Source organism: Actinia tenebrosa, unplaced genomic scaffold (genome assembly GCF_029948245.1).
Source record: "Actinia tenebrosa isolate PJP-AT-01 unplaced genomic scaffold, QUT_ActTen_1.0 PGA_scaffold0__85_contigs__length_37466705, whole genome shotgun sequence".
In the NCBI taxonomy this organism is placed as follows: Eukaryota; Metazoa; Cnidaria; class Anthozoa; order Actiniaria; family Actiniidae; genus Actinia; species Actinia tenebrosa.
The window spans coordinates 5,379,206-5,394,758 of record NW_028292569.1 but is presented as its reverse complement, the minus strand read 5'-3'; the positions used below and the strand labels follow the sequence as shown (position 1 = coordinate 5,394,758).

At 41.8% G+C, this 15,553-nt stretch overlaps 2 protein-coding genes across 2 annotated transcripts in view; both read right to left on the bottom strand.

Annotated features, from left to right (window-relative positions):
* LOC116291703 (sodium/potassium-transporting ATPase subunit alpha-3) overlaps positions 1 to 15,553 on the bottom strand; it is a 33,677-nt gene that overhangs the window by 3,547 nt on the left and 14,577 nt on the right. The window contains exons 5-15 of the mRNA XM_089026963.1: positions 12,110 to 12,172; positions 11,955 to 12,005; positions 11,735 to 11,869; positions 11,258 to 11,644; positions 11,015 to 11,156; positions 10,837 to 10,910; positions 9,652 to 9,743; positions 8,964 to 9,357; positions 8,485 to 8,671; positions 8,296 to 8,399; positions 7,596 to 7,773 (exon numbers count right to left, since the gene is read on the bottom strand). Coding sequence (XP_088883089.1) covers positions 7,596 to 7,773; positions 8,296 to 8,399; positions 8,485 to 8,671; positions 8,964 to 9,357; positions 9,652 to 9,743; positions 10,837 to 10,910; positions 11,015 to 11,156; positions 11,258 to 11,644; positions 11,735 to 11,869; positions 11,955 to 12,005; positions 12,110 to 12,172 — 1,807 coding nt within the window. The remainder of the gene's footprint in view (positions 1 to 7,595; positions 7,774 to 8,295; positions 8,400 to 8,484; positions 8,672 to 8,963; positions 9,358 to 9,651; positions 9,744 to 10,836; positions 10,911 to 11,014; positions 11,157 to 11,257; positions 11,645 to 11,734; positions 11,870 to 11,954; positions 12,006 to 12,109; positions 12,173 to 15,553) is intronic.
* Positions 772 to 6,650, bottom strand: LOC148913326 (uncharacterized). Its single transcript, XM_089026941.1, has 4 exons — positions 5,498 to 6,650; positions 5,224 to 5,294; positions 3,906 to 4,952; positions 772 to 3,603 (listed from the first exon to the last, which is right to left on the bottom strand). Exons 1-4 carry the CDS (start codon positions 5,907 to 5,909, stop codon positions 1,657 to 1,659), a joined length of 3,477 nt encoding a protein of 1,158 aa, XP_088883067.1. The 5' UTR covers positions 5,910 to 6,650; the 3' UTR covers positions 772 to 1,656.

The window sequence follows — 15,553 nt, the reverse complement described above, 5'->3', positions numbered from 1 at the left end:
AGGATTTAATCGCCGTCAGGTCCGAAGTCCATACGACGCCTCAGCTCTGCGGATGTCTCGGGGGTATGGCAAAGAAGAATCGTTTTTTTTTTTTTTTTTTGTTTTTTGTTTTTTGTTTTTTGTTTTTTTTGGTTATTTTTTTGTGGAATTTAAGAGCGACTGTCCACTAATATCGAGCAATGTGCGGCAACAGCAAAAAATCGATTTTCTTTATTTTTGGTCCAGAGTTAGGTATTAGTGAGTAAGTAAACGTGGTGGGTTTTATTTCTTCAAAAAAAATGTTATCGCTGAGAAAAATCGAAAAAACGGTCCGTCCGATATAGGGCCCAAGACGGCACGAAATGAAAGCCATTTTAGGGGTCTCTTTAACGTTATCCTGTAAAGTCGCAACACATTTTCCAGCCTTTTTAAATTGAGATATTCGTTCTTCAACTATTCTTGAACATTTTCATGCAATTTTAGGCTCATGGGTTTATTTATTATTTTTTTAGAGGTCCGTCAAACTCGCTATAATTTGAGTCTGCAAAAACTTCGCTCCGGCACACAAATTCAAAAAATAAATTCTACATGTGGTATAATTCAGAATCTTTCAAAACTTCGGATTCTAAGCAAGTTAATATGGATCTTAAAAGTTCCATCAAAATTAGTTTGGGGAAATTTCCACAGCGGTCCAAACAAGCGAGTGAATAATGCTGGTTTTTAGAAGAAACCGCCCCGTGACTTGAAAACATTGTGTTTGGAGCCTTTGAAATTAGGACGAAAATCAGTCTATAATTTTGCTAAAACGGACAGGTTTTAATTTCCAACGACTTTCTTAGTGTTTCTTTGAGTTAACTTCAAAATATCAAAGCTTAAGAATCGAGTTTTCCTTTTATTTACTTTGAGTAAGAACTACCCAGTTTCTAATTAGCATAGTGCTTTCAACGAGTAGATTTCAAAATATGTTTTTTGGTCTGAAAACACTCCTACAATTCGACTAATGTCAAAGCAATGTTACAGAAAGACGTTTCCTACTTGCTTTACATGTTTTCTTGCTAATTCTGTACAGTTTTACTTCCATTTTCAGAATTAGTTGTGATACGTTTATCGGAACTTGGGATCAGTACTATTGATTGCGTGACCTAACGTCCCGTGGGGGAAGGGGGGCGGGGGGTGAAAAGCTGAATGTAGCGGGCTTCCAGGTTTTGATACGAGGGAAGTCTCGAATCATTTCTTATTTTCTCGATTTGCGAAGCAATAACAAACTGGCTCCTTGCTGGCCTGACAACTATATTGAACAAAAATGTACCAAAGGATTTTACTGTAGTTACTTAACTACCTCGCTGATACCTGAGGCTAATTTCTAATTTGAAGATCTTGCTTACGTGAATCATGGCAAAAGATAAACCCAAGAATGGGAAACATTAAGAAAAAATACTGAAATTGTCAATTCCTACTTGTCATGATGTGCTCATAAATACCTGGACAAGCGTTTCTTTTTTTTTCTTTTGTTTTCCTTTTTTTTCTTTTTTGTTGCCTTTTTTTTTTAGTTTTAGTTTTTGATTTATTTTTGTACTTGCGCTCAGGTAAAATCAACGAAAAGGCGTTTCAGTCAGAAAGACTTAACTTTTGAGTTCTACATATGAGTTTAAACCGAATCGGTGCGACTTTCTGCCATTAAACCTGACATTCGCAGTTTGCATAAAGGGCCATAATCTTGTCTGTATATGGCTTCTTGCGCTTGACTTGAACATCTGTGGTGTCAATACCAAAATGGAGGCATATTTGCTTCAACATTGCGATGGCAAAAGTCTCCAGTTTTGACTTTGATGCCAAATCACAAATGTTATATGTGTCGAAAACCAGTGGGTGCTTTACGGACAGTTCGCTTTTTGCCTTGGCTGCGAATTCTTCAATCTCATATTGATGAATGGCGTTTTCCAGTTCGTCAGCAGTATAATCATCGACATCTTCCTTTGGATCTGGACTCGGAAGCTTCTTCTTTTTAGCTACGCGTGAAAAAAAACTGGTAATCTGCTTGCTTGTCAAGAATTCGTCGCTGTTGAACAGTCGATTGCCGTTGATGTCCTTTGCTGTCATCATGGCTCTAGCAACTGACAAGGAATTTGCTTTCTGTCCAGTAGTTTCTCCTATCTGGAATTTCTTCAAAAGGTAGTCTTTCTGCTTTTGGGAGAATCTTTTTTTACCTCCTAGTGAAGATCTTAGGGCCCATCCCATTGGCAAGGTTTCTTTCTTGTTTTGTGCTGTCGTTCTTCTGTAGCTCGCATCTAAATGGGGGATCCCAATGAACTGTCCTTCTAATTTTTCTGCGTAACAAAGTGTCGCTTTGTCAAAAATGGTCTCCCGCTCCAAAGCAAAATGGTGTTTTCCACAATCTAGATGCTGTTCAAGGGAAGAATGTCTCAAGAACGTCATCGTACACCCTTCTTCAGGACAGGTAAACAGTGCACTTGGCTCTCTAGCTTCTGATGGAGCACTGAGTGTTTTCTCTGTGGTCGTTATTACTGATTCAACGGATTTGGGAGTTTTAGATTTGATCTGTGTAAATTGACTATCGCTGGTTTCAATCAACGTCAGGGATGGTATCTGTGAGTCGGTAGGTAGTTGTAGATCTTTGGATGATAGAAGTTTACCTGGTCCAATTTTGTATGCCTTCCAGATACGAATCCCATCTTCACAATACTCTACATTAGATACTTGACTGACACCATCCAGTTTCAATGTTGGCATATCTGGGATGACGGGGGATCCAGAGAGGATGACGCCCACAGCAGGAACTCCGCCTGACGATAAGATTGCTTTTTTCATGTGCTCATGAGAAATGATATCATTGCCTTCATTGAGGTGGATTCTCATATGGGACTTGATGGTAGCAGCCTTTCTATCACAGGCTCCCTTTCCTCCCTGTGGATCTGAGAAGTCCATGCGCTTGATTGCAACACCATGACAATGGCCTAATAACTTTGCATAAAAAATGTTCGGACCGTTGCGATAGCATCCAGCGTTGTCCTGACGGTAAAAAACTGAGCGTAGTTTGGGCATGATGACTTTAAGCCTTTCAATGACATCTGACATTATAGCCAGAATGACGACGTATTCCTGACTACATGACTCAAAGATGTGAACAAATGTTAACATTTCTAATTGACCATCTTTGCCTCGTTTAGTCGCTACTGTGATGTGCCAAGACATGCCACGTTTGGCAAACCAGTCTTTCTGACTCTCTCTAAACTTTCTTGGAATGAATTTCATGGCCCAGTCTTGGGTTAGAAAAACGGACGTCTCATCGAGGACTTCTAAGATGTCTACTCTAGCCTCATCTTGGTTAACATAGCGCAGAAGATGTGATTTCCATGCTCCAATGTTTGTTTTGGCCTGTCGCACACGGAAAGTCAGCTCTTCCTTTGTATCTTCAGAGAGATTTCCCGACTGCTCTTTTAAAGCTTCCTCTATGCACATGACGGTGTCGGTTAGCATAGTACACCGATCACATGAGCTATCGTGCTGGTGATTACACTCTGACTGATAATCTGAATCACCAGGGTCACTCAAGGCATACCGCCTACAATGATCAGCCACCGTCGAACTCTCAGATATGTGCACCTGCAATTTATATTTAAAAATATCCATCTCTGAATTAATTTAAATTAGCCTTTAAATAAAACTAACCGAGGGGATGTTTGGTTTATCTTTAATGCTCTAGCTTTGATTCTCTGTTGTTGATTTTATTTGTACTGGACAGCGAAGGTCCGCTATATTAGAGTTTCAGTATTGTGTGTAAGGTTACTCTAAGTACGTGAATCCGCGTGAATTGCGCTATTTTAAAACATCTGCTTTGACTGCGGAGAGACTCCCTAATCGGCCTACGCGGTCTTTGTACCGTAATGTGATGTTATAGCGGTTACCTTGTAGTCAGTTTTCAGGTAGCGTTTTCCTGCTTTAAGGCGATCTTGTTGTTGTTTTGCCCAGGCCATTCCTAAACCGATGTCTCCTAGTATTTCTGTAACGCTTTCTAGATCGTCAAATGCCTCTGCACCTGTCGAACTTATGTAGTCCAAACCCTGAAGCGAAGTTCTTAAAGAAGCAGGACAGACCATAAGGATACGAAGCAAAGTACTGCGACTCAAGGGCGTAAAGGCTGACTCCCGACAGAATTCCTGGTACTGTTGAATTACCCTTTCGGGAATGATCGTACGAATTACGTTTGGGACCTTGACTAGCTGATCAGAAGATAATTTTATGGTTTTCTCTCCAAAAGGTAAGTCCTGGATGATGTGTGGACTGGTAACGAAGTTAATAAAGTGGTCGATCTTGCTTGTTGACACGGAAATTCTTGACTGAGGTGACAGTGGGACAGGTTCTCCTCTTCCGTAAAGTAGGCAGTGACGTTTGGCCTCAGTATATCGATACTTTGTAAGATCTGGAATGCATTTACGAAGATTGTTTAGACTGACCTTGTCCGCCATGATAGAGAGAATTTGTCTTCGAGTACCCCAACTACCTGCAGTATTGTAACATTCGGTCAGCGCATCCAAAAGAATGGTATCCATGTCTTTAAAGTTTGCTACATCATCAGAAAACCGCTGGCAAAGGGCTGTCGAAGAAGAGACTGACTGCCAGAGAAAATCAGCATCACACGGGGCAATTTCTTCAAGAACGGCTGTTACTCCTTGGTATGCTTTGCGTGTATAATATCGCTTGGTCCTGTCACTAGCATTAGACCAAGGCGTAGTTAGGGTGTGTCTGACTGGACTGACATCTCTGGAACGCAAAAAGCTATTCAGTTCTTGTAAAGGATTTCCAGATGATTCCTCCCAGCTGCTATCATCAGAGGGCAAAAAAAGGCTCCCACCAGGTGTTACTGGGTTTAGATGTGGTTGACCGGTACTTTTTGCAGTCAACGGGGTGCTGTGGGCGGTTGGGGTATTCATTGTTACCTCTTTGTCAGTCTCCTATAAAATACAAGTACATACATATGAAAAGTTAATTTTATTTCCTGAAAGACAAGAAAACGCATGGGAGTTATAATCATTTAATAGAAGGGGCGGATCCAGAATGTTTTAAGGGGAGTAATTCTTACAGGGTAACCAATGCCGTTGCCAGTCTAAAATGTTTTCTGACATAAACACTAGTAATGCATTCCCTCGCCACCCCTGGACCAGACCCTCAAGATATGTGCTAAAACCACGCCTTTATTTAATGCTACGAAAGACATCGACTCACCAAGGACATACACTTCATCTTTGCTTGAACAGTGTAATCGTCTAGAAGGACCCTGCATTCCCGGCATATTGCTGTATAACAATGAAATATTCACATGGCATGATTTCAGTATATCAGACTTTATGGCGTCAAGTTAACGTCTTCATTTGACATTGCTTGAATTTTCACATGCAGCTATTGCAGCATGCAATTTAGCGGGAAATACATTTATTTTCATACTGAATTGGCTTTATTTCATTCCTTAGTACACAAAAAGAGTAACATATATACTAACCTGAACCTACGGGAACAAAGACACCCGTCATCTGCAAGATAGTATTCGATTTTTCTTTGCCGATCCCGCGATCAGCTTTGGGCCATTTTGCTTTCTTTTCGCCATGCCTTGACAGCTCCTGAGGAACTCGGCAGCACTGGGAACTTCTGCGCCAGCCTATACCTAACAATGAACGATGACCTGGACAAATTGTCAACTCTGCAATATTGTCTGGAACCGAGAATATCGAAGCTCGAGCCAAAAGTAGTTCAACCTCAGAATCGACATCCTGTATACCAAAAGCTTTCTTATGCCCGGATATATCCAATTCACATGAACTAAGTGGTATCACGACCATCTTCTTGTTTCGATCTCTGGGATCATAACCGCAATTTCCGCCTACGATTTTCTTAAATGAACAGCTGACTTCCATTCCTAATCCCTCATGAACGAAAGCCGCTTTATTAGGAAGTGCTAGTAAACGTCATTTTCCCATGTCACGTGGTTGAACGCTTGTCCAGGTATTTATGAGCACATCATGACAAGTAGGAATTGACAATTTCAGTATTTTTTCTTAATGTTTCCCATTCTTGGGTTTATCTTTTGCCATGATTCACGTAAGCAAGATCTTCAAATTAGAAATTAGCCTCAGGTATCAGCGAGGTAGTTAAGTAACTACAGTAAAATCCTTTGGTACATTTTTGTTCAATATAGTTGTCAGGCCAGCAAGGAGCCAGTTTGTTATTGCTTCGCAAATCGAGAAAATAAGAAATGATTCGAGACTTCCCTCGTATCAAAACCTGGAAGCCCGCTACATTCAGCTTTTCACCCCCCGCCCCCCTTCCCCCACGGGACGTTAGGTCACGCAATCAATAGTACTGATCCCAAGTTCCGATAAACGTATCACAACTAATTCTGAAAATGGAAGTAAAACTGTACAGAATTAGCAAGAAAACATGTAAAGCAAGTAGGAAACGTCTTTCTGTAACATTGCTTTGACATTAGTCGAATTGTAGGAGTGTTTTCAGACCAAAAAACATATTTTGAAATCTACTCGTTGAAAGCACTATGCTAATTAGAAACTGGGTAGTTCTTACTCAAAGTAAATAAAAGGAAAACTCGATTCTTAAGCTTTGATATTTTGAAGTTAACTCAAAGAAACACTAAGAAAGTCGTTGGAAATTAAAACCTGTCCGTTTTAGCAAAATTATAGACTGAATTTCGTCCTAATTTCAAAGGCTCCAAACACAATGTTTTCAAGTCACGGGGCGGTTTCTTCTAAAAACCAGCATTATTCACTCGCTTGTTTGGACCGCTGTGGAAATTTCCCCAAACTAATTTTGATGGAACTTTTAAGATCCATATTAACTTGCTTAGAATCCGAAGTTTTGAAAGATTCTGAATTATACCACATGTAGAATTTATTTTTTGAATTTGTGTGCCGGAGCGAAGTTTTTGCAGACTCAAATTATAGCGAGTTTGACGGACCTCTAAAAAAATAATAAATAAACCCATGAGCCTAAAATTGCATGAAAATGTTCAAGAATAGTTGAAGAACGAATATCTCAATTTAAAAAGGCTGGAAAATGTGTTGCGACTTTACAGGATAACGTTAAAGAGACCCCTAAAATGGCTTTCATTTCGTGCCGTCTTGGGCCCTATATCGGACGGACCGTTTTTTCGATTTTTCTCAGCGATAACATTTTTTTTTAAGAAATAAAACCCACCACGTTTACTTACTCACTAATACCTAACTCTGGACCAAAAATAAAGAAAATCGATTTTTTCACTGTTGCCGCCGATTCTTGATTTGGCTCGATATTAGTGGACAGTCGCTCTTAAGTTTTTTGTTTTATGTTTCTGGTTTCTTGGTTGATGTGGGTTCGAATCCCACTGTATACACATGAGATGTTTTCAAAAAAAAATTATTCAAAATTGATAAAAAAATAATAAATAATACTTTATTTATTGATTACTGCGGCCACAGGGCCACTGTCTACCAAAACGTGTTGCCCAGTCCCGTGCGACATACGAGTGCGCCCAACTCCCACTAGTTTCAAACAAGGTAAAGCGGAAATAACGTATTCACAAGTCAAAAATATTCAACATGGTCTCATACCAATATCAGCTCTCTTCAAGGCAGGAGAATCATTAACACCATCGCCAGTCACAGCAACAATAGCACCCATTCTCTGGCAACCCTCAACAATGATCAGCTTTTGCTGAGGTGAAGTACGTGCAAACACGATCTCTGTGTGGTCCCTAAGGATGTCGTCTAGGTGCCCTTGCTCAATGTTCTTTTGAACAAAAACAGTTTATAAGTTCTTATATTGTACCTCATTAAGAGATTGAATAAACTTGTCGGCGTATGACGCCACTGTAATGGGGGTACAGTAGTAGTAGAGCAGTTTTCGAATGACTGTGAAAAAGACAGTGCCGTAAGCGAGCCGTGCCGTGCCGTGACCGTGATGTATTTTAGAATTTTAATTGACTGATTTTTCGCGCAATGTGATAAGTCTGACAGTGACGTGAACTTGGTGTGACCGTGTCCGTGCCGTGTTCATGGCGTGTTTTGGGTATTCGATTAGATGGAGAGTAAATACTCGCGCAATGTGATTGGTCTGGCATATGCCTGCCGTAGATGCAGCTATTCACAGTCATTTTCACAGTCAGCTATTCACAGTCATTTTCACAGTCAGCTATTCACAGTCAAGCGAAAACTGGTCTTTGTCGTTTGGTGTACGCGTTGCAAGTCAGTATACTAGATATACCGTATTTTTCACGTTCATCATGACAGTGTATCATAATGTAAACTATACCTTGAGTTCTCCACCGTGAACAACAATCGCCTTGGCATCCTTTGGATTAACCTCTTCGACGGGAATATTTAGTCTAATGGAAATGTCCTCTACTGTTTCGGTATCTGGAAACAGCAATGCAGCAAGCCAAAATAAATAATATACAAAACGAATTTAAAGGCAAACAATTAAACATCTTCAAAGTTGCACCTTCAGAGATAATACCGACGCCACGTGCAATGGCCTTAGCAGTGATAGGGTGGTCTCCAGTAACCATAATGACCTTGATACCAGCCCCACGACATTTGCTGACAGCATCAGGCACAGCAGCTCTAGGAGGGTCGATCATAGACATAAGGCCAACAAAGCAGAGGTTCTCCAACGGAAAATTAACAGGCTAAAAGAAATAACGTATAAATTGATGTCAGTATTAACGAATCCCTTAAAAACATTTTCGGCTATTTCAGGCGCATTAGATTGCTGGGAACTCTGCGCAACTTGTGACCATATTTTATACGATTAAGGCTAGGGCCCGGTTGTACGAAGGGTGGAGAGCGCTATCCGAGCTGTTCGCCATTCGTTCAACCGCGCACAGGATTCGAAAGCAGACCCAAATACATTATATATTCTCTTTCGTTGTTGGATCATAGTAAATCACGAAATTTGTCACTAATTATTGGGCCACTTACGTCATCTGTTGCAAATTCAAAGCCCTTTGGGTATTTTTCCTTAGACAAAAAATAATGTCCAAAGCCAAGCACACGTTCACCTAGACCACCAAGATTCAAATAAGCCTCTTCAAAAGCTTCTTTCATGTCGTCCTCTAGTGGCTGTTCTTTTCCTTCTAAAAGAATTGTACTACAGCGATCAAGGACGCGCTCCGGAGCGCCCTTAATGAGTAAGATGTGACTGTTTTCCTCTGGATCGTCAATCTCGTGGATGGTTATGTGGTATTTGTTGGTAGAATTAAAAGGAATCTCTGCAACCATTGGGTTTTTCTCTCTCATATGATGAACGTTACCAACTTGTAGCTCAACACACTTGAGAAGAGCTGCCTCTGATGCATTTCCACCCATGGTATCACTATGAATACAACAACAACATCAGCACATGCTTTACGGTCCGTGTATATTTCATCCCTTTGGTTTCACAAAAGCAAGAACAAGATTTAAATTTCTGCTCATCAATATTTGTTTTTATTTTCCAAACAAAAATCCACCATTTCTCTTTTTCTTCCAGTATAACGTTTTCGTTAAAATGAATATTTATTGTTTTTTAGTAGTCGCTTTAAAATAAAAACGTCTTTTTAAATAGTTATTGTAAAAATAGAACGTTTGTTGTTTTGGCGCAAATAAGGAGTTATGCTCTGTTATATACCGTTTTAAAACCGGCTTATCTTCAGCTTCAACAGCGAATTCTGCTCTGTTGCACAGTCCTGCGATACGACAGAGGGCATACCAAGTGTCGGACTATAAGAGATGTACAAGATGATAATAACCAAAGTTAGTTAAACTAAGTATATAGACCCTATATGGGAGTTAGGAAGTAAAGGATGGGCGTCGAGATAGGGAGTGCAGAGAGGAAAAGGGAGAGAAAAATATTGAGCAAATGTGGATAATTATTACACCTTTTGCTGTTCATTAACCGCAAAGGTATATTCATTCAAGCGAAAAAGCATTATCATTAGCGCGAACAGGCACACAATAACGCGAACGGAGTTTCAAGAGCGCGATGGAACTTTCATTAAGGAATTTAGCATAACATTGGACAATCATGAATATGTTTGTGCAGGTTCATTAGCGTTTTCGAAGTTTCATTAGCGCCTTTGTGCAATCAATAGACAAAACCACACATTCAATAACGGTTTTTGGACATTCATTAGCGCAATACATTATTACTTTACTTTTTACACGGGAATTGTAGGATTTTAGCTTTCTTTACATTTTTTACAACCCATGAATATAACCGTTCTTTACAAAGAAAACATGGCGTTAGGTATTGAAGAAAGAAGTGTATTTATCTTTGAATTGCTTCTCTATTCATACATCTGGGAAGATAGGTTTGCATGTGGTTGTACCACTGCATGCATTTTTGTTGCGTGATAACATTTATGTTTCTTGTAGTCGCTCTAAGAAGCAATCTTTTTCTTAGCTCTCCGAGTGGAATGCCTTGCCTTCTAGCTTCTCCTCTGTCTCCCATTATATTCATGGGTTGTAAAAAAGGGTAAAGAAAGCTAAAATCCTACAATTCCCGTGTAAAAAGTAAAGTAATAATGTATTGCGCTAATGAATGTCCAAAAACCGTTATTGAATGTGTGGTTTTGTTTATTGATTGCACAAAGGCGCTAATGAAACTTCGAAAACGCTAATGAACCTGCACAAACATATTCATGATTGTCCAATGTTATGCTAAATTCCTTAATGAAAGTTCCATCGCGCTCTTGAAACTCCGTTCGCGTTATTGTGTGCCTGTTCACGCTAATGATAATGTTTTTTCGCTTGAATGAATATTCCTTTGCGGTTAATGAACAGCAAAAGGTGTAATTACATTGAAATTAATTACCTTGTCCATTACTACTCCACTTTGATCTTCTGTTGTGTCTGCTTCAACGATCTTGTTATCGAACCACATGTGAGCTGTTTTGTAATAATATCACCACGTATCAGTGGTCGCTAAGGAAAGCACCCCCCCCCCCCCCTTTCCCTCCTTCCTCACACCACCATACTTAAATAATACTTACCAACAGTCATCCTGTTCTGGGTGAGCGTACCAGTTTTATCCGAACAGATGGTTGATGTACTACCAAGAGTTTCAACGGCTTCAAGATTCTTCACCAAGCAGTTCTTGGAGGCCATGCGTTTAGCAGTCAGGGTCAAGCATACCTGTCGCAAAAAGGGCCTAATATCTATCTAGCATCTGTAGTTGTTATCACTAGCAAATTATTTGTAAACGCGATATGTAAGATATGAAATAACGTATGTACCGTTACGGTAGCTAAAAGGCCCTCTGGAACATTAGCCACGATGATGCCAATCAAAAAGATGACTGCTTCAAGCCACGTGTAGTGTAGGATTAAAGAGATGACGAAGAATGAGACACCCAGTGAAACAGCCACTCCAGTGACAATGTGAATAAAGTGGGAGATCTCAACAGCAATGGGTGTCTTGCCAGTATCAAGACCACTAGCGAGATTAGCGATGCGTCCCATTACAGTAGAATCCCCTGTTTGGATAACAAGCCCAGTGCAAGTGCCTTCCACAGCATTGGTCGAAAAGAAACCAAGGTTTTTGGTTTCCAATGGGTTTTGATTGGTGCATTCTGGGCCACGTGCTTGGGGCTCAGATTCCCCAGTCAGGGATGAGTTGTCAACCTGAAATAATTCAATATAAAGAGAATGACCTGAAACCTGACAAAGCAAAAAGAAAAAAAAAAAAAAAAAAAATTCAGTAGCTATGCGCACCTTGAATCCTTTTGATTCCAACACCCTAACATCTGCTGGAATTCGGTCGCCAAAAGCAATGAAGATTATGTCTCCAACAACCACCTCCTGTGAATTTTTCTTTACTTTAACTCCATCTCGAAGTATAGTAGCTTCCTAAATAAACAGATAATGCACACAAATTTTGAAGATCAGTGCTAGGAAGGGGGTGGGTAAACTTTATATAAATTGTCGTTCATACCAGAGGAACCATGTTCTTGAAGCTTTCCATGATCTTTGAGCTTTTTGCTTCCTGAAAGACATCGTAATTGGTAATTACTATGCAATAGCGAGTCACGATCGTTGTGTAATTTTAATGCATGGAATGAACAATGCTGCCATTTGTTCCCAACTTACCTGATAGTACGAGAAGCAACCAGTTACAACGACAACAATTGCCAGCACAATGCCAAGGTATAACTGTACCAAAAATAAAATAAAGAAACATTAAAATTTTGACGACCACATTGGGCGATACGTTTACAAAAAGCCATTGAAAGTCTTGATAGTGACGAAGCAGCAGTAAGGGGGACTCGCGGTCAATGTCAAAGATTTACGGGTTTTACAGGCGGTTTAAGGAAGGCGCCGGCAGCGGGAATAAGCCGCGCGATAAGTCCTTACTGCTGCTAGTTGTCGAACCGCAAACGGAGGTTAAAATATCCTTTACATATAGATGGACACCATCACAAGCATTCGAAATAAAACTGTGCGCCGACTGCGAACTCAGGTGTTGGATCGCCTGGATGCTGACTTTGCCTTCACAACATTTATGGAGGGAGATACGGACGAGACGATGACAGAAGAAAGGGCTGAAAGAATAATTAACTTAATACCCGAAGGTAACTACCGGTTGGAGCTAACGTTCATAAAGTATTTAGACGGCGAGTGGATGATAGAAAAGGGGCGCAATCCTATCAGGGCGTCTGGTAAGAAGGACCTGTTTGTCTTAAACGAAAACACACGCCCGGGAGCATTGGTAGGAATAGACATGCTGTTCTACGAGGTTGCTTACCCGGTTACCGTAGTCATTTACGGTGCGTACGAGATAAAGACGCCAGACGTTAAGAAGTTGAAACCGATGCGACATCCCGGTAACTGCGTAGGGAAGTTAGTAAGAGAGTTCTTTGAAGACTCCTCTCGGGGCGGTAAACTGACTTTAAAGAGAAGAGAAGCCATCAGGAAATGGGAAAAAGATACTAATAGGACCGGAGGGTCGATAGACAACATCAAGAAGTTAGAAACGGCGCTGGAGAGGCGAATCCATGTGAAAGATATCACCAACGGCTTTATTTACTCCGGAACACACAAATATGGGGGCCGCGGTGCGCCTATAGTCATCTACCAGCACAATGGGCACGCCTGGCGCGAATTGCGGTTCCCAAGAAAGAAGGAAACGAAGGTCTATAAGAATTCTCCATTGGCAGAGTTAATCCATGAGAATTCCATTTGGTTGATGGATTCAGAAGGAAGTCAGTTTATGACGCAAGACGGCACTTTGTATCGACCCGAAATTGAACAACAGCGCATTCAAAGCGCCTGTGAGACCTTAGGGGAAGACTCCTCTGACGAGGTCCTTAGCAGTCGCAGCTTGGACTTCTTAGCCGCAAAGAAAAGAAATGGATGGAAATCCACACCGGAGGAGTTCAAAGATATAGCTAAAGCTTGTGTAGAACACGGTCACGGTGGTCTTTGGAACATGGAGTACGACAAAGATGAGTATGTGTCGCTGGATATGAAACACTGTTACCCTGCAAGTTTTAAAGGTCTAGGGGATTGTAAGGAATATTACGACCGTTACGGACATCCAGACTCCCAATTCTTCCGTGTGTCTCTAGATGGTCACTATGACTCCCCGGCAACGGGGTTTGTACGATTGACCTCTTGGAAATTAGCGTCGGGCCTGCATCCAATAATCTATGCGTGGTACGGAAAGCACCTGCAGGAGAAAGAATGGATACCGGTGCCCTTATTGAAGTTCTTTGAAGAGCGTAAGCTGCTCGAATACACAGCGCATGAAGCCATACTTTGTCATAGCGCCTTTACACAATGGCTCCCAGAGCACAACCCCACAGCGCGGATTGTTATAGGTAAATTCACACAGGGCGCTAAAGAAGGAGAAAAACATATGCAGCGTCGCTTGATAACAGACGAAGGCGAACTAAGCTTCCTTATAAAGCGCGCACATGACCAAGGAACGATGGTGTCCGTGGAGAAATGGGATTATTTCATAGAAGCCGAGCAGAGAGAACGTAAGTGGAATGCTTTGTGTTACTACCAGGACCATCGACCGCAGTATTATCATCTGCGTGCCAGCATGCTTGCATATGCGCACATTAACCTTCTCGCGATGTTACTGCGGTTTGACAAAGAGGACGTTCCGCGCGTAGCTACGGATTCCTTGTACGTAAAGCCCGAAGTGTTAGAAAAGATGAAGGAATTCTACACCGACGACGAACTCGCAGAAAGTGGTCAATGGCGTGTCAAAGATGAAGAAATAAAAGCTTGGAGAGAACGTGTAGAATATCACGGCGAGCACACCCGGGGCACCGTAACGCCGACGGAAGAGCCATTACCGTCGGTTGCGGACCCAATCTCTTACCAACGCTTCTCTTACCTTTACGGTACGGGAGGCAGCGGTAAGACGACGCGCGTACTGCAGTTATTCCCAAAAGTAAAGGTGCTAACGCCAACGCACCGTTTGGAAAGAGAACTCTGCGAAATGGGCCACGACGCTCAAACGTACCACAGCTTCTTTCGTTGGAATGGCCAAAAGTGGGTACCGGAAGCTATCCACGACATACCACCGGTAATACTTTGGGATGAGATTTGCACCGTACCTTTGGAAATCCTGCAGGAGTTCGTAGAATTCCTCCGTGGAAAGTGTCAAGTGATATTCGCCGGAGATCCCTGCCAGCCTCCTCCAATAGCCGGAGAGATGCCCCACGAATGGCTAAAAGATTTCGTAGACCATGCGGAGGAAATTAACGCCGACTACCGCAGCAAGGATCAAATAAGAAACCTGAAAGCGGAATTGAGGGGCCTCAGTGACGCCGAGCAATGCAAAACACTGCGCAAACGCGTACGGGCGAAGAAATACGAGGACTTCCTTTACACATGGCATCCAAAGGATCTGGTGCTGAGCAGCAAACGCGCAGCACAGTCTCGCATACAAAAGGATTTGCTAAATATACACTGAGAGCGCTTCCCTACGCATCCCGTACCTGTTTGTTATAAACCCCACGACACCCGCATGCAAAAAAGAGACGTCTGGGTACCTGGTACCGACATCCAACTGCAGAACGCGGTAACGCATGATAAAGCCTGGGTACCCATAGAAAAGGTGGAAAAAATAACCTCCCATCCAGATTGGCGCTTAGGCTATTGCATGACAGTCCACAGCGCGCAAGGGCTTACCATAAAAGAAACCTTATGGATCATAGACCAGCGGCTGTGTTGGAGCAACCTTATCTACACTGCCGTAAGCCGCGTAGAATATGCCAAACAGTTAAAAAGAGCCTGGGGTCCGCAACTGCGCTACGACCGCACCCCAGAGGACGTAGCCAAAGAGAACATTGCTAAGAAACTCCTTCGCTACAAAAGACACGACGAAGAAAAAAATATGACGTTCGACCTATGCGCGGACGACGTCTATAAGAAAGGGGCAAGGTGTGCCAAATGTAACATACCTCTACTATGGAGGTTTGACCCAAATGACGATCAGCAGTTCTCCGTGGATCGCATAAATAATAAACGCGGCCATTGTAGAGGCAATGTAAGACTGACATGCCTAGAATGCAATCG

Bases quoted from the DNA above. Each gene is read 5' to 3' on its own strand.
- LOC148913326 (XM_089026941.1), bottom strand. From the start codon at position 5,909: ATGGAAGTCAGCTGTTCATTTAAGAAAATCGTAGGCGGAAATTGCGGT. The intron at 5,295-5,497 runs GTTAGTATATAT...ATTGTTATACAG, and splicing joins CTTTGTTCCCGTAGGTTCAG to CAATATGCCGGGAATGCAGG. The intron at 4,953-5,223 runs GTGAGTCGATGT...TGTATTTTATAG, and splicing joins AGATGAAGTGTATGTCCTTG to GAGACTGACAAAGAGGTAAC.